Consider the following 24,795-nt stretch of genomic DNA (forward strand, 5'->3'; position numbering starts at 1 on the left):
CACTAGGGACATTGTTTCTATGAGCTGGTTTGTAAGTTCTGTAAAGCTTTTGTCATTTACGGGTAACTTGAGAGGTGTAATAGGTTATACATGCGACTGAGAATTTCGCCCTGGACAGTTGTTGTGTGGAAGGAGAGGAAATGGGAGAGACTTTCTCCTGTACTATTTTGGGGGTGTTTCTGGGATGGGGGAGGGCGGAATAGTTGGCAGAGTATTCTCAATGTTAAAAAATCAGTTAAAAGACCAAAATACCTATCCCCCACAACTATAAATGACTAATTTTTGAGGGGATTATGGTCCACACACTAAATTCTCAAAATCTATAAATACCACATCATTCTCCACTATTTCTCACAACATACTCTCAACTCTCAATTCTCTCTAATTTTCTTACAGTTTCAAATTCTCTCGTACTCACAAAATTAATACTTTGTCTTGTTTTAATTCTCTCAAAAGTTCAATTTCAATAATTAAGAACATAATGATATCATATTTTTAGATTTCAAAAATTAAATACGAATTTTACTCCTTATTAAATAAATAGAGTATAGATATAAGTTATGCACTCCCCAAATTCCCATTGACACCCCATTTTCCCTAAAGTCCAAACACGACCCTTAGCCACCCTGAGTCTCTGGCCGGTGAACTCTAGTCGGGCATTTTGGTGTCAGTTCCGGCCGGCCAAGAGCTGGGTTGGGTTCGTCTCTGGTTGATGTACTCGTTGGTGATGGTGGTTCGTCGTTTCGTCATCGAATTCAGCTGAATCGAAGCTTTTTCTTCACAATGGCCGCGAGCTTTCAAGGACGATTTCGGAGGCTATGGGTGACGGTTTGAGGCGAGGTTGGTTGGGTTATGCTCGTGAGGGTCGAGAGAAGCTTTTCGGTAGGTCAGTGGCCGGAATAAGCAGTGGGCGGTGATGGTGCGCGTGAGAGGAGAGAGGGAAATGAGGTGTGAATGGGTTTGTTAAGGGTGTGTTTGGTTTTGAAAAATGGGGTGTCAATGAGAATCTGGGGAGTGTAAATAGTCTCACTTAGATGTTTCTCATAAAGAAGTTTTAAACGACGCAGTTTTAGTTATACCTCTGAGCATCGGCTTAAACGACGCAGTTTGAGAAAGCCAACTTGGTCTTTTAAAAACGTCTTCGATCTTTAAACCCTAAAATTGGTCGCTAAAACCCTAGCCTCCACTTTCCCTATCTTTCGTGTATTCTTCTCTGCTCGAGATCAACATCAATGGTACCCAATTTCTCTTACTCTGTTACAGTCTCTGTTGAAATCTAATGTTATTGATTCCGTTAATCGATTGTATTGATGTTTATGATTCTGTTTCGCAGACGGGAGAAATAGTGAACCCTAAAGCGTATCCTCTTGCTGATGCGCAGCTCTCCATAACGATTTTGGATCTTGTTCAACAAGCCGCTAACTACAAGCAGCTCAAAAAGGGCGCTAATGAAGGTTTGCATAGTCAGTTGAATATACGTGTACTTGTGTAGTTAGTTAGTCTGTTGCGTTTGGGCGTTACCAGTCTAATTTATGTCGCCTTTTCCTTTTGTGTTGATCGGGTTTCCAGCGACTAAAACCCTTAACAGGGGCATCTCCGAGTTTGTGGTGATGGCTGCAGATACTGAGCCACTTGAGATTCTTCTCCATCTTCCCTTGCTCGCTGAGGATAAGGTAATTGTTTTTTCTCTTTAGGAAGGATTGGGATTAATTAAAGTTTAAAGCTTAATATTGATGGAATAGTTTGTTAGTTTGATATATTTTTATAACTCAAGGTATGGAATCCCAGAAAGAGGCTGGCCCAACTTAAAAGGGATATGATGGCTTCTTTATGGTCTAACATTCTTGCCAATACATTATCCTCATTCTGCTCTGGATTGTAATCTCTAATAAAAAAGATAGCTCCATGAGCAAAAGCCCCTGTCATGATGAATCCTGCGATATATTGGTGATGAGTATATAACGCAGCTTGCCTTTTCTTTCAAAATGCATTTAATTTATTGCATGTGAGTGACTAGTTTGGATCCCTTTTCCCTAGTAGAAACAATTAACAATCAGTAGATTAGCATAGCTGCGACAGGCTTCTCCAAGCCCTATCTCGGCTCATTCCCCGGGCCTTTTAGGCTGCTTGTGAACCTCCATAGTATATAAGCTCTATGCTACACCCTATATCTGCTTGTCGGTAAATGTACTGAGCCCAAGCGCAGCTATATAGGCCCTTGCAAGCTGCTCATGATCAGCTCTGCCAGTTACATCCATACCCATAATTTTCTACTACCAAAATGATATTTTCTTGTGGTTGAGGACTCCGTTGTCCCCCCCCCCCCAACCCACCCACCCACCCACCCATGTGCATCTTCTTTTCCCATTGTTTTCAAATGTGTTAGAATGAGCTAGAACTAGATTTTTTGTTTTCTATTTGGCAGAATGTGCCCTATGTATTTGTTCCTTCAAAGCAAGCACTTGGCCGTGCATGTGGCGTCACAAGACCTGTTATTGCCTGTTCCGTGACCTCTAATGAGGGTAGCCAATTGAAATCCCAAATACAACAACTGAAGGTAATTTATTCTGTAAAGTCCCTTTTATAGACATTACTCATTAAGATACCTCTATTATTGATTACGTGTTCTAAGTTTTCCCCCCATTCCTTTGGCATTTGCAGGAAGCCATTGAGAGGCTTTTGATCTAAACTTATGGATGGATGTGTGATCGGTGTGATGGGCCTCTTGGATTGTGATTGTTGCTCCTTTGGAGGCTTTGACTGATGAAGTTCAAGCTCAAGAAGAGGTCATGAATTGTTGACTGCTACTAATATTTTCCTCTTATGTACTATTGGAACAATATTTGGCGAACCTTGGATGAACTATGCTATAGCTTGTTTGATGTGATTCAGTACTTTTTTGGTTGGATGAATATAGTTTTTTGTCTCTCTGCATGTTACTCTAGTTATTGGCTGAATTTTTTCCCAGGTGTTGAGCTCCCATTTTGAAAGAACACATTCTAAAAGTTATTGGCTGAACACATTTAAATAAAATATGTGTGCATTAAGTCCAAGCTCGTGTGCACATATCGGTTCTCAATGTTAAATTTGAACGTTGTGGGCTTAATATCTAAGGGTTATATCCGTCTCTAAGATTTATATATAGTTATACACTGATAAAAACAAATACATTTTGTGATACATAAAGATTTTTACGAAATGTCTTTTTTTTGGGTAACTGAGTATGATATTATACAAAATTGTCTTTTAAACATTTGATATAGGGCTAAACACAGGCTTGACTGTCCACACACAGAGAAGTTTTCTAATTAATAAAATGATAAGTTGGGTAAAATCAGTATGTGTCCTCAATTTAATTGAAGAGCTTGTAAAATGACATAAAAGGCCTTGCATAATCATGGGCTTATCTTTTGCACCCATTATTGCATCAAACTACATCTATAAATCCATATATAATTGGGTGGTTGAGATATTGTTATGCATTGAAATATTAAAAAAAAATAGCGAAACTTTTTTGATGAGATTCCATTCATATATCATCATGGGGGTTAATGTGTTCAACTGATGACCATATACTTCACAAATCACAACAGAGAGAGAAAGATGAGTTTGTCAACTCTTCAACATTAATCATGACCAAATCAATTATTGCTTATCATCAGCCCAATATGTTCAAGAAATGCTATCCTATACTCACTGGCAATGCAAATCTCTCTGTATAACATTGAAACACATGATCACTTAATACACAAACACAATCCATATATGTTTCAGAGTTTGGTTTCTTTTCTTTCTTAAGCTTGTGAACCTTAATTTGTCAGATGATGAGAGATATACACGACTTTGTAGAAAGATCCAAAGTAATTGCACATCATGTATGAATCATTACAAACTTATTTTTTTTCTTGCCAAGAAAACAAAGGTCATTCCATAATTTGCATAAAAAATGAGCTCTTCTTGTTAGCATCATTTTCCATGCCCATACAGATTTAGAGACCAAATAATGAAGTAGGAAAGTTTCTGTATTTGCTTTGTGGGGCAGCAAAAGCACTTAACAATGCATGTTGTAATATTAGGGTTGGGGTGGTTCACATTACTTGGATCATTACAACCCCCAAGAACCTATCCATCCTGTTACAAAAAGAGAGTTTATGATTGAAAATGAATGCTATTGGTTATAGCATGGTCAAGCCTCCCCCTCAATCAACATCAACTTTCAAATTTGACTTAAAAACCATAATAATTATTGTGAAGACTTGTTAAATGTCTCACATCATCGTTTGGGTAAACCAAAACAATATGATTTATAAGGAAAGTCTCACTCCCTCTACATCAACATGACATTTTCCTTGGACTTAAATACTACTAAGTGAAATGACCCAGGAATAACAAAGTTGTGCGGATCCGATGTATCCATAATGAATTGACAAACCCAAAACAGATAATATTATTATTGTGAATGGGCTGTGATTTCTAACATGATATCGGAGCACAATTTCGGTCTAGTTGAACGGGCCATTATTTGTCCACTTATTGGATATGACATAACTTAGTCCACAAGTGCGAGAGAGTATCTAGATTTGTTAAATGTCCCACATCCCTTAGGTAAACCCTAACAATGTGAATTATAAGAAAAGGTCCACTCTCTCTCCATCAACAAGGTTTTTCCTTGGACATGAATATGGTCGTTATTGCAAATCACTTTTAAAAAACATTTAATTATATGAAGATTTTGTTTGTATGTATCTTTTCCAAAACATGCCACAAACTTTGGGGAAGAAAAAACCCACATTAACAAAAGTAAACTAATTAATCACCCACTAAAGATATCTTTAGTAGCAACATCACTAAGGGACACTTACTAGTGCTAATATTATTGTATTAACAATAAATACTTTATACATTGCATATGTGATAATATATGAAACCACGTGACAATATATATATATATATATATATATATATATATATATATATATAACATGGAGAGGGCAGGTGGGAATTATCAATTATGAAACATAAAAATCAAATTATTTGTATTTTAAATTTATAGCTTTTGAGATATATATATATATATATATAGTTGGGAAACATGGAAACTTGGTTTTGATTGTATCGTGTTCAAGCTAAAATATATAAATTAGCAAAAAATAATTCTCCACCAGACCAAAAAGGTTACTCACCCTTTACCCTTTACACTTGGCAGCATATTTTGTATAGAAGCAAATGTATTGTGTATATATATGGAGATATATAAGGTAGGCAACATTACAGATCTGGATTATAAGGTGGTAGTTTAGTTAATTTATACTTTATATGTGATACATGAGAAAGTAAGGGTTGAAATCTAGTCTATAAAAAAAGAGAGGATGTATATATGGACCTAATAATGGGGTTATGGGTCTTTTCCTTTTGACCATTTTCTTCATGTTGCATGTTGCTCTAGTGGCTGGTGGGTATGATTTTAGTTGAGTGGTGTCTTCAGGTACATACATTGTCAGAGTCGGAGTCAGGAATTGATGATGCGGTGAGTTGACATATTTTTAATTGTTCGAAAAAGTTTAGCGGAGGTTTGGGGGCAGCGTCTTCAAAATTTTTTTATGGCTATTTTATAATAATACAACTTATTGAAATGATATTATTGATGAACATACATATTAAAATTGATGAACATTAATCAAAAACCATATAACATATAACTAGAATGCGTAAGTATTGTTATATATTGTAATCTAATATAAATAATAATAGAATGAATGTTACTATTGTTATGTATTGTTCATTATTATTAGATAATAAATAAAAGAAAATTTTTCAAACATCATAGTCTAAATATACAAACATATATATACACTTACTAAAAAATACACATAAAAATATATATACACATAAAAGATATATACAAGTGGGAAAGTTTGTGTATTTGCTTTGTGGGGCAGCAAAAGCACTTAACAAAGCATGTTGTAATATTAGGGTTGGGGTGGTTCACATTACTTGGATCATTACAACCCCCAAGAACCTATCCATCCTGTTACAAAAAGAGAGTTTATGATTGAAAATGAATGCTATTGGTTATAGCATGTCCAAGCCTCCCCCTCAATCAACATCAACATCAACATCCAAATTTGACTTAAAAACCTTAATAACTAATGTGAAGACTTGTTAAAGGTCCCACATCGTTTGGGTAAACCAAAACAATATGATTTGTAAGGAAAGTCTCACTCCCTCTACATCAACAGGGCATTTTCCTTGGGGTTAAGTACCATTAAGTGAGACGACCCAGGAATAACAAAGTTGTGCTGACCCGATGTATTCATAGTGAACCGAAAAATTCAAAACGGACAATATTGTTGTTGTGAGTGGGCTGTGATTTCTAACATGATATCGAAGCATAGTCTCGGTCCAGTTGAATGGGCATTTACCTGTTCACTTATTGAGTATGACATAACTCAGCCCACAAGTGCGAGAGAGTTTCGAGATTTGTTAAATGTCCCACATCCCTTGAAAAGTTCCACTCCCTCTCCATCATCAAGCCTTTTTCTTGGGCGCAAATCCAAAACGGACAATATTGTTGATGTAAGAGCGGGCTTATTGGGTATGACATAACTCAGGCCACAAGTGCGAGAGAGTGTCAAGATTTGTTAAATGTCCCACATCCCTTAGGTAAACCCCAGCACTGTGATTTATAAGAAAAGTTCCACTCCCTCTCCATCAACAACGCTTTTCCTTGAACGCAAATTCAAAGCGGGCAATACTATCGATATGAATGGCTGAGAATTCTAACAACTATCTACTTAAAATAGGACATTTTTTAGAAAAAAAATTACATTTACAATCAAACTTAGCTCGAATCTTCCACACCATGGAAATCAAATGGGATAAACCTAATCCCCACCTTTATTTATAGCTAGCTGTGATCTGTTGCCACCTTTATTTATAGCTAGCTGTGATCTGTTGCTATTGTGCTATAGTGGAGGGGTCACTTTAAGTTCAACATTAATTAGACCTCCTTGTCTATGAAAGGAGGGACTCCCAAAACACATGACTACTTGTGAGCTTTAGAACAGAAAACAAAGATAATCTTTAAACTTCATATTCTCTCTTATTAGCAATACCTTTCTTTTCCTGTTTTCAGGCAAGAAAAATGGTTAGTATTGAGCTTCTCCTTTGTGCTGCTTAATTACTTACTTAGTCAATAACAATGGAAGTTGACAAATTTTCTTCTTTCTTTGTAAACAATTTCATTCCATTCATTGAGGCTGAGAAGATGAGTTGGACAGTTTCTGATGCTGTTGACCACAAAGGCTTCCCTGCTGACAGGTCTAGGACTGGTGGTTGGGTGCCTGCTGCACTTATTCTAGGTTTGTTTAATTTCCTTTATTAATCATTCTGACCATATTTATATTAATCATAAGCAGATTACTGGTTCATCAGAGAAGAGAGGAGAAGAGAAGGAGCAGTGAACTATGTCTTAGGTAGTTCATGCATGCAGAGTTGATGTGTGAAGGGACTAATGATTCTAGGGACTTAAAAAATATTGCAATAAAGTGAACAGAATCAGCATTAAAACATGGCAATTATCATTACATATTAGTCAAATCAAGTTCCATTCATGTCCCTATCATTTCACTATGTTTTTTCTTGAACCTAAGTATCATTGAGTGAGACGAGTACGATCCACCAGAACAAAGTCGTGCGGATCCGATATATCTACGGAAACCAATAAACCCAAAACGGACAATATCTTTGATGAAGCAGTAAAGTTATGCAGATGTTACAACTTGAATCGCAGGATTTCTAATTTCTTTGAAAATTTCTGGCAGGGATTGAAATATGTGAGAGGCTTTCGACCATGGGAATAGCAGTGAATCTCGTGACATATTTGGTTGGAACAATGCATCTTCCAAGTGCTGCTTCAGCCAATATTGTTACTGATTTCATGGGCACAGCCTTTCTCTTGTGTCTGCTAGGAGGTTTTCTTGCTGATTCTTTCCTAGGAAGATACAAGACCATTGCCATTTTTGCCATAATACAAACCCTGGTAAACTTAGATCTTCTGCAATAATTTCTTCTACATTTCTCAGCTTTAATCAGTTCATCAATGTTAATGGTTGAGATATGCTTCAGGGTACTGGCATGTTAGCAATGACAACCAAACTACCACAGCTTCGCCCCCCGCCTTGTCATGGTTCAGTATGCAAACAAGCAAATGGATTCCAAATGGGAATTCTCTACTTAGCTCTGTATATAATTGCATTAGGAACTGGTGGCCTGAAATCAAGTGTTTCAGGATTTGGAACCGATCAATTCGACGAGAAAGATGAGAAGGAGAAGGCTCAAATGGCCTACTTTTTCAACAGGTTCTTCTTCTTCATTAGCCTGGGAACTCTAATGGCAGTCACTGTGCTCGTATACATTCAGGATGAAGTGGGTAGAAGCTGGGCTTATGGGATTTGTTCTGTGTCAATGATTATGGCTATTTTGATATTCTTCTCTGGTACTAAAAGGTATAGATACAAGAAAAGCTTGGGAAGTCCTATAGTTCATATTTCCCAAGTTATTGTAGCTTCAATCAAGAAGAGGAGCATGGATCTCCCTTTCAATGTTGGATTATTATTTGAGGATTCTCCTGAGGCTTCAAGAATTGATCACACAGATCAGTTCCAGTAAGTTTGTCGTCTCCCGCTCTAATATAATTGATTCAGAACTTCATTGATGCAATTAGGCTCATGTTGTTTTCTTCTTTCTTGTTATAGCTGCTTGGACAAGGCAGCCATAGTTGCAGAAGGAGATTTTGAGAAAAATGAACCAAACCCATGGAAGCTATGCTCTGTGACTAGAGTGGAGGAAGTGAAAATGATGATAAGACTACTACCAATTTGGGCTACAACCATCATATTCTGGACTACTTATGCACAGATGATCACCTTCTCAGTGGAGCAAGCAACAACCATGGAAAGGTCAATTGGGAGCTTTCAAATTCCTGCAGGATCTCTCACAGTCTTCTTCGTCTCAGCGATTTTGATCACTCTCGCTGTTTATGATCGCCTGATCATGCCCTTATGGAAAAAATGGAAAGGCAAACCAGGTATCTGTTAGCCTAATCATTGATTCCTCGAAAAAGAGAGTTTCAAGCGCAGAATGAAAACATACACATACAAGAACCTGATTGAACAGTGTGGCTAATGCCTTAATTTCTATTCAACAGGTTTCACAAATCTTCAGAGAGTTGCCATTGGCCTTGTGCTGTCAACCTTGGGAATGGCAGCAGCTGCAGTAGTTGAGAGAAAGCGTTTATCCGTGGCGAAATCTGTGAATGGCAACAGATCAACAACTCTCCCAATAAGTGTATTCCTACTAATCCCACAATTCTTCTTGGTGGGTTCAGGTGAAGCCTTCATATACACAGGCCAACTTGACTTCTTCATAACCCAATCCCCAAAAGGAATGAAAACAATGAGTACTGGCCTCTTCCTCACTACTCTATCGCTCGGATTCTTCGTTAGCAGCTTCTTGGTATCAATTGTTAAGCAAGTGACAGGAAGCAATGGAGGGGAAGGATGGCTAGCTGATAATATTAACCGCGGAAGGCTTGATTGTTTCTATGGGCTTCTTGCTATTCTAAGTGCCATAAACTTTGCTGTATTTCTTGTTTGTGCTGTTTGGTACAAATCACAGAAACCAAAACCTGAAATGCAGATGAAGACTCTTGGTAATGGGTCCGCTGCTAGGGAATCAGTATAGTTGTGTTTTCTTTAAAAATGTAAGATAGAAAAACCTTGGTTTTAACTTTCTTCTATCTTGTAATGTTTGTATGTCTTGTCTCAGAAGTTTTAGTCAAGTGGGTTTTCATTAATTGACAGTTATTTTAATGTTAAAGCCTATTGAGAATTTTTATGTTTGTATGGCTTCTGGTTGTGTCGTCCTCCCTAAATTTTGGATTGTATCAGCTAAAAAGTGAATGGAGGGGAGAATTCTCAGTGGCTAGAACAACTCTATGTCCACGAGATTATGAGAGTATTCCACTAGATGAAGAACCCGAACCTCTTGGACAACCACCAAGTTTGCTCAACCAAAGTTTGATCAAACCTTTCAAGAATCTCACAAAAAATCTTACTCTTGTTCACTCAAGAATTGACCTCACAAACCTCTCACCACTCTATTTGTCTCTCTCAAGGAAAATCTAAAAAGAAGCCATCCAACCAAGTTACGAGAAATTGTCTCGATAAAAAAATTTAAAGTGACTCATTGCATCTCCTGTCCAGACACTTTTAGGACTTGTCTGGATGGTCTTGCTCTGAGGATCAGATCGCTGATATTCTAACCAAAGCACTGCCTAGAGGCAGTTTTGAATCTCTTAGGTTGGGTGTTTCTAAGCTAAACCTCAAGGAGGAATGTTGAAGGGTTGTGGGTTTGCTTAGTTTTATGTTAGTGTTTTTACATGTTATGTTGCTGTTTGACTTGTCTTTGCTTGACTTTGGCTTTGTTATGTTTGACTAGCCATGCCATGTTTTCTCATTTCTGTGGTTTAATATTATGTGTTTGTGGGTGTGCCACGTGGGCGAGCTAGTTCTGGAAACTAGTTTGTATCAAAAAGTGGACTTGTATTATCTTGTTTTGTATTGTAATAGAAGTTGCAGACTCAATCTACAAATGTCTATTCTGTAAGCTTGAATCTTTAATCAGTTACTTTCTTCAGTGAAGATTACAGGTTACTGTGTTGGTGGTAGTGTACTCAGGGTAGTCCAGCAGCTGAAATTGGTTACCTTGTGGCGCTATCAGTTAAGCACCGAGAAACAAAGCTAAGAAGATCAATGGAGGTGATAAATAGATACATAACAATCAAGAATCATATAGATGGTGTCCCGAAGGAATCTGATTTCGAACTCAAGGCTGCACCTCTTGTTCTATCAGTCAAGCCCGGGTCTAACGACATTATTGTCAAGAATCTCTATGTATCTGATGATGTCTAAAACAGGTCTACCCTATCAGACAAATCAGCCAAGTCAGACTGAGCTGGAATAACTAATTTCTCCTTTGCTGGTACGTGATCTCTTCCTTTCTTCCTGCACAAGAAGCGAACGTAAGCTTCAGTAGGGCCCCTAGGGTGTACTCGGGGGGACCTCTCCGACGCTCAAGTCAGTACAGTACTAAACTTGGGAGGATGGCTCGTTGCTTCGAGCGTTGCCTCTTGCTCCGTAAGTATTTTAGAATGCCAGAGTTAGATGGCTTACCTGAGGGCCGAGGTTCCCCTTTTATATGAGTTTGAAGTGTTTGAGTTGTAGTAGGAGTCGGACTCTCTCTCATTGGTTTTCCAGAGGGTTTCTCGGATGGTAAATTCCATCTGTATCCCTCTCCAAAGGGGAGTAGGATTCTATCTAGAATTGGCGTCCTATGAGGACTCTTCATCAGTTGAACTTCGTGCGTACATGCTTCTGTAGTACGGTTATCGAAGTGCGGTCTTCGGTCTGATAGTGCAGAGGTACGCACTTCAGTCGAGAACCGAAGTGTACCCTTCGGTACGTCACCCATACTGTCCTTACTGGAACTTATTCTGCCACATGGCTTTCTCCCATTAGTGGGGGTATTTTGGGAATATCAGTTGCCCCCCACACTCGTACCGAGGTATCTTAACGATGAACTGGGTATGAGTGTAATAATGTTTGTTCGACGGTTCATTTTTGCGGACAAGATCGAAGGATTCAGAGCGTCACAACCTACGCACCGTTAGATCAGATCTTTCTCCCTATATAAATAGGTGGCCTGCAGTTCTCTTCGATTTTTACTCGCCTCATTTTTACTATTTAGAGCGTTTAATCTGACTGACCGACCGAAGCCTTCCTTTGTAAAACCGAACATACTTCAATCTCTAGTTCTCTCAGTTTCCATACCATAAGGTCAGTCTTTACTTCCTTCTATTGTTTTTGTTTTTATTATGTCTCTAAGTTCCTCCACTTCATCTTCCTCTTCGGGGGACGCGTTTTCTTCCTCTACTTCGAGTGAACGGACTGCGTCTGACTCTGAAGTTAACATCATCGATTCTCCTACCCCCGGCCTTACTGAGGCTTCGGTACTTCGGTTAGATTATCCCGAAGTTGCTGATCGAAGTGAGCTTCCTCCAAATCAACAAGCGGGGGGAGACGAGGTTGATTCCGAACCGATATGTTTATCCGGTTCAGGATTGGATGATCATGGGGTGTCAAATATCAAGAGGGACTTCGGTATCCCCTGGGCATGCCGTCGTATACCTTCAGAAGAACACCCCCTTCATCCAAAGGAAGGGGAATTCGCCGTCTCGCTCCATTCCATAAAATACGGTGCAAGGATTCCATATCCTCCTGCATTGACCAGTTTTTTCCGTATCTTCAATATTTGTCCCGCTCTTCTAGCCCCGAACTCCTGGCTCTTCCTTAATACCGTTCTTAACCTTTGTGTCAAATATACTATACCCTTCAATTCTTTTATCATTCAACACATTCTTAGATTAAGTCGCCATGGTAGGGAGGCCGGTCTATACTATTTCCAGTTTCGGCCACCCATTGAATCTCCTCGTTATCAGGCTTCAATCAGGGATTGGAAGAAGGGTTACTTCTTTGTGAAGGCGCCCCTTCAACCTGGAGAACACCTCCCTTTTCGAACTGAGTTCGGTATTCCCCATGTCTTTCATTTCAATAATCCTCGCGAACTAAGGCATGAGACAGATAGGGATTTATTGGACCGACTAAAGTCATACCTTCCTCCCAACCCTTCGGTCAACCTATCTTTTAGTAAGATTGACTCTGCGTACACCTATTCTTCGGTCCTTCTTCAGAGAGGTGTGCTTCGGTTGGTCTTTTTAGACTTAGAGAAATTCATTTATCTATATTACCTATTTATTAACATGTTCGGTCATCCATTGTGCAGATATGGCGAGCATGGAGGACTACGTCAACATGTTCAGCGCTGGGGCTTCGAAGGGCAAGAAGCACGGCATTGGTAAGGGAAACAGGAGGAAGCCGAACCCGAAGCGTTCAAGGAAGAATACAACGGGAGAGACTTCTGCTGCAGCCAATGTGCTCAGCGCTCCCACAACTGTTCACAGTTCGGTCAGGGTGACTCAATTGAGCTCAAACCCCTCTCGGACTTCAGATTATGTCAACATCCCTCTTCCAGTGACCCAACCTCCCCGATGGATGGAAATTGAAGACCTCACTGTTCATACACCGAACTGGGATGTTCTGGTGAGTGATTCTGCCAATAACCCAACCATTGCGGGTAGGATGGTTGCGAAGGCTCCAACTCCGGCTGACTTCAGTCGATACGAAGCGCTTGCTTTGTCAGACAAGGTGTCAGAGCTGAACGTTGCAGCTATGAAGGTATAATAATTTCATTTAACTTCGGTTCTCCTTTTTTGACTTGGTATTTTTACAGATGAAATTGGTCCCGAAGTACTGAAGTTCATTATGCCTATGTAGGTTGTCTTTGTTCTTACTACACTTCCTGGAGGCATAGCAAACATGGCTCACAATGAAACGGCAGCAATTGAAAGGGCCGAAGCAGCTGCCATGGCGAAGGCGAAAGCTGAAGCCGAGCTAGAGACATTTCGGGCCGAACTGACGGAGAGGACCGAAGCTCTAAATGCTGCTAACGCCAAGGAGCTCAAATACCGTAAGGAAAAATCCCGGCTGGAGGCTGAGGTCACTAGGCTTTCCCAAGCTGCTGAAGCTGAACGAGTGAAGGCTATTGCCGAAGGCAAGGCCCTGGGGGTTCAAGAGTTCAAAGCCTCTGAGGAGTTCAAGTTAACTCTTCGTCAAGAAGGCTACTTCGGTGGTCGTGGTGCCTTCAAAATGGCCAGGAAGGCTCTAATTGAGGCTGGGCAAGATCCAAGTGTTCTTGATAAGCTTTGCCCGGTTTTGGTTGGAAAGGACGGACTGGAGGAGTCCAAGGAGGAGATATATGCTGAACTTGCTAGGGCTGAGGAAGAAGTTCGTCGACAGGCTGAAGATGACGAGAATTCTGAAGAAGATTTCGAGGATGGGGATGAACATCCTTCCACTGTTGATCTTACCGTAGTTACTTCGGATGAAGATCCCCCTCATGTCATCCCTACCGAAGGTGATTCTCCCATTCACTCGGCCGAGCTTGGCGAACTTCGTCCCTTTACGCCAGAGGGTATTCCTCCACCAAATCCTCCTGAACCGATCTTGCCAGAAGCTACCCTGCATGAACCTTCAGAGACAGAGCTGCCCCCTTCAACCGAAGACATTTAACTTCAATATTATTTTTTTTTTTTTTTTTGTATGAACGGTTAAGTATCATTTGGTAATGATATCTCTCTCTTTTCATGTTCAGTTCGCTCTACTTTTATTTGCAAAATTTGTTGTGAATGCTTGAAGTGTACTTTATTGTCTGACCTTACTTCGGTTGAAGATGCTTGAAGTGTACTTCGAGCGTGAAGTACTTGTCGTGGCCGAAGGGTTGGCTTCGGATGAAGTATACACTTCGAGATCGAAGTACCTGATTTGACCGAAGGATCTAAGGGCCGAAGTGGCCTAATTTTGAGACTTATAAAATTTTTCTAAGCTTTGGGCCGAAGGGCCTGTTTGGACCGAAGGGTCTTATGTGGACCGAAGGTCTTGTTTGGACCGAAGGGTCTAAGGGCCGAAGTGGCCTAATTTTGAGACTTAGAAAATTTTTCTAAGCTTTGGGCCGAAGGGCCTGTTTGGACCGAAGGGTCTATATTTTAGACTTAGAATATTTTTCTAAGTTTTGGGCCGAATGGCCTGTTTGGACCGAAGGGTCTATATTTTAGACTTAGAATATTTTTCTAAGTTTTGGGCCGAATGGCCTGTTTGGACCGAAGGGTCTAAGAGCCGAAGTGGCCTAATTGGAGGATTGATTACGACAACTTCTGAACTGTTGTTTTATTGAACTAATGAAAAAATTACAACTAAAAAAAAAATTATTGTTCAACTAAATGAAATATCTACGTAGATTGTCAGCATTCCAAGGACGCATCTTCTTCCCAGGGTTTTCTGGGTCTTCAATTCGGTATGTTCCTTCCTTGAATGCTTCAATTACTTTGTAAGGTCCATCCCAGGTCTCCCCTAACTTTCCGGGGTTCTTTCCTACGGCCTCCTTCTTTCTTAAGACCAGGTCCCCTGGGGTGAATTTTCTTTCTTTGACCCTACGGTTGTAATACCGGGCAGTCCTCTGCTTATACGCAGCAGTTCTGATTCGAGCTTCTTCTCTAACTTCCTCCACCAGGTCTAAATTATTCAGAAGCGCTTCATTATTTTCCTGGATATTGAAGTTAATGATCCTTGTAGTTGGGATTCCAATTTCTACAGGTATCACGGCTTCGGAGCCAAATGCCAGGGAGAAGGGTGTTTCTCCAGTAGAAGTCCTTGCTGTGGTTCGGTAGGACCATAGCACACTCGGTAGTTCTTCCACCCATCTTCCTTTGGCACTATCTAGTCTTGTCTTCAAACCTTGGAGGATCACTCGGTTTGTCACTTCGGCTTGCCCATTAGCTTGTGGGTGACTGACCGAAGTGACTCTGAGATCAACCCCCAACTCTTCACATAGCTTCTTCATCTTTCCTCCGACAAATTGTCTGCCGTTATCAACAATAAGGGCCCTTGGTATCCCATATCTACAGACAATGGTTCTCCAGATGAAGTCTATTACCTTATTCTCAGAAATAGTTGCAAGTGGCTCTACTTCTACCCACTTAGTGAAGTAGTCCACGGCTACTATCAAATATGTCCTTTGACCCGATGCTGGTGGGAATGGTCCAAGAATGTCCATACCCCACTGAGCAAATGGACAAGGACTCTGAATAGGCACCATCTGGCTAGGAGGAAGGTGGGGTACATTGGAATGCCTTTGGCACTTATCACATTTTTGAACAAGCTTTTTGGCGTCTGACACCATTGTAGGCCAGTAGTATCCACAACGTAGCACCTGATAACTTAATGTTCTTCCCCCTATGTGACTTCCACAAATCCCTTCATGCACTTCCCTTAGGGCATAATCGGCCTCTCTGGGCGCCAAACATCGCAAGTATGGAAGTGTGAAGGATCTTCTGTATAATTCTCCATCCATCAGAGTATATCTTGCTGCCCTTTTCCGGAGACTTCTTGCTTCATTCCTATCTTCAGGAAGTTTCCCTTCAAGCAGGAATTCTCTGATTGGGTCCTTCCAACTTGGTTCAGCTTCAACCGGAGCCATTTCTAGTTCAGCCGAAATACTTGGTTGAGGAAGTACTTCAATTCTGACCGAAGTAGGTTCTTTGGCTGAACAGGCTGAAGCTAATCGAGCAAGGACATCTGCTTTTGCATTTTCCTCCCTATGTATTCGATTGATCTCTACCTTGGGAATCTTGGCCAGTAATTTCTTGACCGCAGCTAAGTACTTGACCATATTTGAGCCTCTCGCCTCATAGTCTCCCTTCATTTGTTCAGTTATTAGCTGAGAGTCACTGTTGATCAACAAATACTTAACTTCAAGTTCGGCAGCAAGTCTCAATCCAGCTAGTACCGCTTCGTATTCTGCTTCATTATTTGACACTTTGAAGTGAAAATGAAGTGCATGTTCAATACATATGCCCCCCGGACCAAAGAGGACTACTCCTGCTCCGCTACCCTCTTGGTTAGAAGAACCATCAACGTAAAGGTTCCATTTTGGGTAGTCCTCTTCGGTCAGTGTCACTAAGGTTGGGCGACGACATTCAACAACAAAATCTGCTAAGGCTTGAGCCTTAATCGCATGTCTTGGTTTGTATTGAATGTCGAACTCACTCAACTCAATGGACCACTTTATCAATCTTCCTGATGTGTCCGATTTCTGAAGTATGTTCTTCAATGGTTGGTCAGTAAGAACTACTACAGTATGGGCTTGGAAGTAGGGTCTTAATTTTCGAGCCGCATTAACCAATGCTAAAGCAAATTTCTCTGCTTCGGTATAACGAGTCTCAGCATCTATCATGACCTTACTGACATAATACACTGGCTTCTGAATTTTATCTTCTTCCCGGACAAGGACTGCACTTACTGCATGATCTGTCGTAGCAAGGTACAAGTACAATACCTCTCCTTCTTTTGGACATGTTAGTAGGGGAGGATGTCCGAGGTATTCCTTTAAATCCTCAAATGCCTTCTGACACTCTTCAGTCCATTGAAATTCCTTGGCCTTTTTTAAGGCCTGGAAGAAGTGTCTACACTTATCACCCGACCTAGCAAGGAATCTCCCAAGTGCTGCTGCTCTTCCTGTTAATCTCTGAACCTCTTTCGGAGACTTCGGAGGTTCCATCTGAAGAATGGCTTCAACCTTCTCTGGGTTTGCTTCGATTCCTCTACTAGTGACAAGGAAGCCTAGGAATTTTCCTGAGCTTACTCCAAAAGCGCATTTGTCTGGGTTCAATTTCATTTGAAACTTATCCAAAATGTTAAACACTTTTTGAAGATCTGAAGGATGATCTTCCGCCCTTCTACTCTTCACGACCATATCATCTACATATGCTTCTACTGATTTTCCTATCTGATAAGCAAAGACATGGTTTATCAACCTTTGATAAGTGGCACCAGCATTCTTAAGTCCGAAGGGCATAACCTTATAGCAATATGTCCCTTCTGGGGTTATGAATGAGGTACTCTCCTCATCTCTTGGGTCCATCTTGATCTGGTGGTACCCCGAATAAGCATCCAAGAAGCTAAGGAGTTCGTGGCCTGAAGTTGCATCCACTAATTGATCAATCTTAGGAAGAGGATAGCAGTCCTTAGGACAAGCTTTGTTTAGATCCGTGAAGTCAACGCACATACGCCACTTTCCATTCGCCTTCTTTACCATGACCACATTGGCCAACCAATCTGGATACCGCACCTCTCGGATGAAACCGGCTTCAAGTAACTTCCCCACTTCTTCCTTGATAGCAGCTTGTCTCTCTAGGGCGAAGTTACGCTTTTTCTGTTTGACCGGTTTAGTCCCCGGTATGATGCTCAAACTGTGGGAAATGACTTCCCTACTAATTCCTGGCATCTCATGCGCACTCCATGCGAAGTTCTTTATGTTAGAGAGGAGGAGCTTGGTTACCTCCTCAGCTAACTTTTTATTTAAAAGAGACCCTAGAAATAACTTTTTTTCAGCTCCTTTCTCCACAGTTATTGGGAGAAGTGCTTCAACCGGTGTTGGTTTCAATATCTTCTCTTCTTCCCGAACATCTAAGCTTCCAACTGATATGGAGGTCTTCTTCTTGTCCTTCAAGTCCGTATAGTACATCATTCGAGCTAACTTCTGATCCCCACTCACTTCTCCTACCCCATTAGAAGTTGGAAACTTCATTTTGAGGTGGTAAGTAGAGACCACCGCCCGAACCTTGTGCAGCAATGGTCTGCCAATGATGGCATTGTAGGGGGATTGAACATCTACTACAAGAAGATCGATCATATGCATAACCGTCCTTGGATAGGTTCCCAGAGTAACAGGTAGGGATATGACTCCCTTGGGAACTATGGATTCCCCTGCGAACCCATATAAAGGAACCGAAAAGTTCTTCAATTTTTCTTCTGAGATTTTCATCTCTTTGAAGGCGTGATAGAACAAGATATCTGCTGCACTTCCATTATCCACCAGAACCTTTTTCACTGTGAAATTTACGATGAATGCTTCTATAACTAGGGCATCATCATGTGGATCCTGGATACCTTCAGCATCTTTTTCTGAGAAAATAATTTTTTCTTCATCCCTTCTCGGCTTCTTTCTTTCCTTACTTACTTCATTTATTCGAGCATAAGCCCTTCTTGCTGAGGAGCTTTCTCCTCCTGCGGCCAGACCTCCTACAATAACTCCAATTGTCCCAGCAGTCCCCCTTTGGTGACGAGGAGACCTATCCCTTCTTCTTTGTCTCCTTCGGTCGTTATCCCTATCATCACCATCGGTTCTTCTTCTCTTTTCTTCTCTATCTGAAGTGAACTGCTTCAGGTAGCCTCGCCTTATGAGGCCTTCAATCTCATCCTTGAGATGCCTACATTCTTCAGTGTCATGACCATGATCCCTATGGAACAAGCAATACTTATCTGAAGTACGCTTTTCTGCCGGGGCCCTTATTTTCTTAGGCCACTTCAGTAGATCCCTGTTACTTATTTCAAGAAGGATATTATGCAATGAATTATTAAGAGGAGTATAGGAACTATACCGAGGGACTGGACCCTGGTCAGTCTTCCTACTAGATTGATCATCCTTCTTTTTGTCATTCTTTCCTTCTACTCTTCCTTGCTTCTTGCTTGGAGGGGGTAAGTCTTTCTCAGTCTTTCCCAGGGCGCTCGAGCCTTTTTTGGCAGGGGCCGAGGAAGAAGAGAACTGAGAAATTTTCATCATGTCCTCTGACTGCATGAACTTATCTCCCCTAGCGTAGAGTTCTCCCATAGTCTTCGGGCGTTTTTTCGTTAATGAGCGTACATACGCTTCATCCCTTACTGTCCTTACCAGGGCCGAAATAGCTACTTCTACCTGGACATGTGGGATTTCCAAGCATGCTCTATTGAACCTTGCAAGAAATGATCGAAGTGATTCTCCATGCTCATGGTCAAGATTCATCAGATCCAAACTAGTCTTTGCCGTCCTTCGTGCGGCGGAGAAGTGAAGCGCAAGTTTCTCGGACAAGTCTCCAAAACTAGTCACACTGTGTCTCGGTAATCGATTGAACCAAGTTCTTGCTGGTCCAAAAAGGGTTGATGGGAATATCTTACACATTATCAGGGCATTTGCCCCCCGACACTCCATCATTGATTTGAAACCCTGGATATGATCACAGGGGTCAGTTAACCCTTCGTACTTCTCCAGCTTTGGAACAATAAGGTGACGCGGCATTTCAGCTTCAAGTATTTCAGGAGCTAAAGGGGTCAACGTACTGTCCCACACTCCCTCCATTGGGGACACTCCTTGTAGTGCTGCAATCTTCTTGTTCATCTCATCTAGGTGTCGACCGACATCGTCATTGTAGGTAGTTCCCCTTCTAGTACTTTCTCCAATGGTACCATCGGGATTCACCCTTCGGCTTGGTTCTCTAGACCTACCTGAGTGTGAACTTCGCACCTCCTCATTGTGCGGGATTTCTTGGTTCACTTGTGTCTGTTGGTTCATGATTAGTTCAGTCAACATTTGCACCTGCTGGGAAAGTTGTTGGAATTGTTCCTGAGTGCAAGGTACTTGGGACGGTCCAGCGTCCTGGTTATGCTGGTTGGTTCGGTTAGCAACATCCTCCTGGTGTTCTACCTCCTCATGATGGGGGTGTTCACCCTGCCCCCGGTCGGGAGCATTAGGGTCATCAACTCGACGGCTTGTTTCTGAAGTAGAAGCGACATTCTTTCTCAATCTGACCATTGTGAGTTTCTTTAGGGAAGTGTACTTCTTTCCCACAGACGGCGCCAAACTGATGATGTCTAAAACAGGTCTACCCTATCAGACAAATCAGCCAAGTCAGACTGAGCTGGAATAACTAATTTCTCCTTTGCTGGTACGTGATCTCTTCCTTTCTTCCTGCACAAGAAGCGAACGTAAGCTTCAGTAGGGCCCCGAGGGTGTACTCGGGGGGACCTCTCCGACGCTCAAGTCAGTACAGTACTAAACTTGCGAGGATGGCTCGTTGCTTCGAGCGTTGCCTCTTGCTCCGTAAGTATTTTAGAATGCCAGAGTTAGATGGCTTACCTGAGGGCCGAGGTTCCCCTTTTATATGAGTTTGAAGTGTTTGAGTTGTAGTAGGAGTCGGACTCTCTCTCATTGGTTTTCCAGAGGGTTTCTCGGATGGTAAATTCCATCTGTATCCCTCTCCAAAGGGGAGTAGGATTCTATCTAGAATTGACGTCCTATGAGGACTCTTCATCAGTTGAACTTCGTGCGTACATGCTTCTGTAGTACGGTTATCGAAGTGCGGTCTTCGGTCTGATAGTGCAGAGGTATGCACTTCGGTCGAGAACCGAAGTGTACCCTTCGGTACGTCACCCATACTGTCCTCACTGGAACTTATTCTGCCACGTGGCTTTCTCCCATTAGTGGGGGTATTTTGGGAATATCAGTATCTATAGATCCCTACCAGATAAATCGCATGAAGTGTCAGAGCTCCACCCAGAAACATGTAGATATTGCAGGAGCCATAATTCCTGGTGTGGTAAGTCATCAAATGCTAATCAAGTAATTTTTCATGAAACCTGCAATGCTAGCTGAAGCTGTTTTGTTTTTGTTTTTTTTTGGGCAGGCTATTGAAGCTTATGGAGTCGGAAAAGTTGTGGATTCTGGGAATCCTGAATATGAGAAGGGTGACTTGATAGTAGGGTTTATTGAATGGGCAGAGTATAGTGTGGTAAAAGCCGGTGGAACTACATGGAAGTTGGAGACTATTGGATTTCCAGTCTCTCACCATGTTGGAATCCTAGGTGCTCAGCATAGTATACATACACTCTTCAACTTCTCATACTATCTAAACTTTCATACATTAGCAAATTCCATGAGTTTGAAAGTTTAGTGTGTGTTTGGTTGTTGCAGGAATTAATAGTGGATTGGCAGCCTATGTTGGGTTTTTCAAAATATGTAAACCCAAGAAAGGTGAGAGAGTTTTTATATCCGCGGCCTCTGGATCTGTTGGAAATCTGGTAGGACAGTATGCGAAATCGCTGGGATGTTATGTTGTTGGTTCTGTTGGAAGCGGGGAAAAGGTTACTGCCATGGATTACTACTTTCTACTATAGTAATATTGAACTGAACAAAAATATTGCTTTAAGTTTAAGGCTTTTTTGCATTTCATTTTGGATTATAGGTAGCATTGGTGAAAGAGAGACTTGGTTTTGATGATGCTTTCAACTACAAAGAAGAAGCAGACTTGAAGTCTGCTCTCAAGAGGTCTGAAACATTTTTCATATTTAATAAAAAAACCTTGGAAAGTGAATTGGCATCAAAATTAGGACTAATTCTGTCATTTCTTAGCAGGTATTTTCCTGAAGGAATTGACATATATTTTGACAATGTGGGTGGTGAAATGCAAGAAGCAGCAGTCGCTAACATGAATCCATTTGGGAGAGTGGCTGCTTGCGGAGTGATCTCCGAGTATACAGATGCTGGAAGAAAAGCTGCTCCTGATATGATAGATATTGTGTACAAAAGAATCAGAGTGCAAGATTTCTTATCGATTGATCATATGAATATGTATGAACAGTTCCTTTCAAGAACATGTGAACTCCTGCACAGTTGTAAGATTCAGCCACTTGAAGACATTTCAGATGGGATTGAGAACATACCCTTTGCTTTCGTCGGACTGTTTTTAGGTCATAACATTGGAAAGAAGATTGTTCGAATTGCAGAAAGTGAATAGGAAGGAAACCCATATAGTTTAATTGATGGGTAGTTTGAAATGAATAAAGACAGGATTTTGTTATTGCGATGAGCAGTAGGTGTTATTATTCATAGCAAATTCATTATCATTTTGATGACTTTATATTGTGTTGATCGACTTACAATATGCGAAGTGTTTATCAAATCCTAGTTTCTAATGTTTTAATGGACACTTCATATCATAGTCTTACTTATGTCAAGATGCTAATCCAATATTAGAAGGAACCGTGGTTAAGTCCTTATAAATGCGGGAAGTTACAAGTTCAAACTCTCACACCTAACAGTTTCAGTGTTAATTTCTGCACGAGATTTGGCTCGATCTTACTTATCGTGTTGAGCAGACTGGGTTGACGGTCTAACTTTATAACTAGTTTAATTGCCTAGTGAGTGTAGATACCCGAATCTACAATCGTTGAATAGTCAAAGTAATTTCTATGGAGGCCTTCTACAGCGGGGTCCTGAGGAACAAAGCAAGGTAGAGATCAAAGAACTCGGGCACCGGTGGGTTACCTGCCAAAGAGCCTCCGACGCTCAAGTTAGTCAATTGGAATCAGGTTGGTCAAAGCAAAGATATATGAATTATAAAGTGCGAATGCTGATATGGAAATGGTGGATGCAAAATACAAGGTAGCTGTGAATGAACTGAAGGTTGAAGAAAGTGAGAGAGCAAGGGATCTGAGTCTCCCAGATTGCATATCCCGCTCCCGAGGGGGAGGAAGCCTTTTATAGTGGGGTAACTAGCCGACCAAGACTGACATACTGGGTACTGTAGTACAGTTCGCAGGCAGATATGGGGAGGTGGTGTCGAGTGTCAGGACACCAGGCCTATTTTGGTTGGTTGAAGTCAGGGTTGTACAGTGGTCAGGCGGCTCGGTGTCAGGAGGTGGCTGCAGACCGTCTGATACGGCGTGCTAGGCTGTCTGATTTGTTGGGGCCAGGTTCGACAACGATCTCAGACGACCGTTACCTCAGGGGGGCGGAGGCACGATAAGAGATCGTGGTTTAGGTGCACGATCAATATGGTACGGGGTATATGCATGTACAAATATATGTGAATATGATGCAGGACGTGTACCTGAGGTGTGCATGGTCTCTGTCTCTTGATGATCAGTTGTGTTAGACGTCTCCGACTGAGGCGCTCCTTCATGGGCCGCCGAGGGCGCTAGATGTAGATGGGCTCGTACGTCCTTATGACACACTTATTGAATGGTTAAGCATAAATTTGGCGTTGGCCGTCCTATATTGTGTTGACCGTATTCTAATGTGTTGACCGTCCTGTATTACGTTGACCGTCCGGTATTGCGTCGAGTCATATGACGATTTTTGGCCACTAAAGTGAGCATGTTGGGATTGTGATTTTTTTTTTTTTGTAAAATCAAGGTCAAACCTTTACTAGAATACAAGTCATTCTCCACATAATCAATCTACAATTTAAGGTTTTACTCCAAGTGATTGTGAAGCCTGGGCTTGTGATTCTCTAGCAGTAATGGGACAGTTACTAATAAAAGCCGCCATTTTTTCAAATGAACCAAAAAAACCGTTGCGACCTCCAAAGAACTGCAAGACTGTACCCCAACAGCCCAACTCAAGTATCTTCACGCCCATCTCCCCAAAACCCACTAACCCATAAACCCCGTTGCAATCTGCCAGCTCGTTAACGCCGCTGCAACGTCCAACAATGCGTCTTTCTTCTCCTACGCTCGGAGGGTTTTCGATCGCCTTTGTCACCGCAATACTTTCATTTACAATTTCATGATCAGAGGTTATATGCAAATGAATCTGCCGACCGACGCTGTGTTTTATTACTTAAGACATGTTGAACTGTGGATTTGAGGCTAATAAATTATACCTTTCCATCATTGATTAAAGCTGGTAAGGTTCATGTCTTTAGTGCTTCTTGTGTAAAAAAACAGTGTCGGTCGAGTAGTGCATGGCCATGATGTTAAATTTGGATTTGATTGCGACCCTTTTGTTCTTAGTGCGTTGATTAGGTTATACTCTTCTGTTCACGTGATCGAAATTGCGCAGAAGCTGTTTCATAGTAGTTCTGAGAGGGGATGAGGTGGTGTGGACAGCGATAGTAATGGATATGGAAAAGTGGGGAATGTTTAGAGTGCAAGGCAATTGTTTGAGAAAATGCCTGAGAGGAACACGATATCGTGGAGTGCTATGATGGCTGCATATTCTCGAGTTATTGACTTCAATGAGGTGCTTTGTTTGTTTAGGAGAATAACTTGGCACAGTGCCAAATGAGTCGGTACTTGTCATTGTTCTCAGTACCTGCGCTCATCTTGGCACAGTAGCACTGTTGATGAGGGTTTTTGTTCGCCCGTCATCAACGCCTCCGTGCCTCGAACCCACTGGTGTAGTGATAGTGTCTCTCCCCTACACCATCAAGGTCAAGGGTTCGAGGTACGGAGGTGTTGATGACGG

The 24,795-nt window shown here is 41.4% G+C and overlaps 3 protein-coding genes across 3 annotated transcripts; all 3 read left to right on the top strand.

Annotated features, from left to right (window-relative positions):
• Window positions 1–1,095: 1,095 nt before the first annotated feature.
• Window positions 1,096–2,938, top strand: LOC119993544 (NHP2-like protein 1). Its single transcript, XM_038840717.1, has 5 exons — window positions 1,096–1,235; window positions 1,334–1,454; window positions 1,570–1,673; window positions 2,426–2,557; window positions 2,662–2,938. Exons 1-5 carry the CDS (start codon window positions 1,233–1,235, stop codon window positions 2,686–2,688), a joined length of 387 nt encoding a protein of 128 aa, XP_038696645.1. The 5' UTR covers window positions 1,096–1,232; the 3' UTR covers window positions 2,689–2,938.
• Window positions 2,939–7,066: 4,128 nt separating this feature from the next.
• Window positions 7,067–9,852, top strand: LOC119993774 (protein NRT1/ PTR FAMILY 6.2-like). The gene is made up of 6 exons (XM_038840999.1): window positions 7,067–7,147; window positions 7,259–7,361; window positions 7,824–8,041; window positions 8,128–8,666; window positions 8,757–9,088; window positions 9,209–9,852. Exons 1-6 carry the CDS (start codon window positions 7,145–7,147, stop codon window positions 9,742–9,744), a joined length of 1,731 nt encoding a protein of 576 aa, XP_038696927.1. The 5' UTR covers window positions 7,067–7,144; the 3' UTR covers window positions 9,745–9,852.
• A 794-nt stretch (window positions 9,853–10,646) lies between these two features.
• LOC119993768 (2-alkenal reductase (NADP(+)-dependent)-like) lies at window positions 10,647–22,483 on the top strand. The gene is made up of 6 exons (XM_038840993.1): window positions 10,647–10,959; window positions 21,057–21,145; window positions 21,233–21,410; window positions 21,520–21,689; window positions 21,791–21,873; window positions 21,961–22,483. The coding sequence occupies exons 1-6, from the start codon at window positions 10,815–10,817 to the stop codon at window positions 22,340–22,342; spliced, it is 1,047 nt and encodes a 348-aa protein (XP_038696921.1). The 5' UTR covers window positions 10,647–10,814; the 3' UTR covers window positions 22,343–22,483.
• Window positions 22,484–24,795: the final 2,312 nt, after the last annotated feature.

This window comes from Tripterygium wilfordii, chromosome 23 (genome assembly GCF_013401445.1).
Source record: "Tripterygium wilfordii isolate XIE 37 chromosome 23, ASM1340144v1, whole genome shotgun sequence".
Lineage (NCBI taxonomy): Eukaryota > Viridiplantae > Streptophyta > Magnoliopsida > Celastrales > Celastraceae > Tripterygium > Tripterygium wilfordii.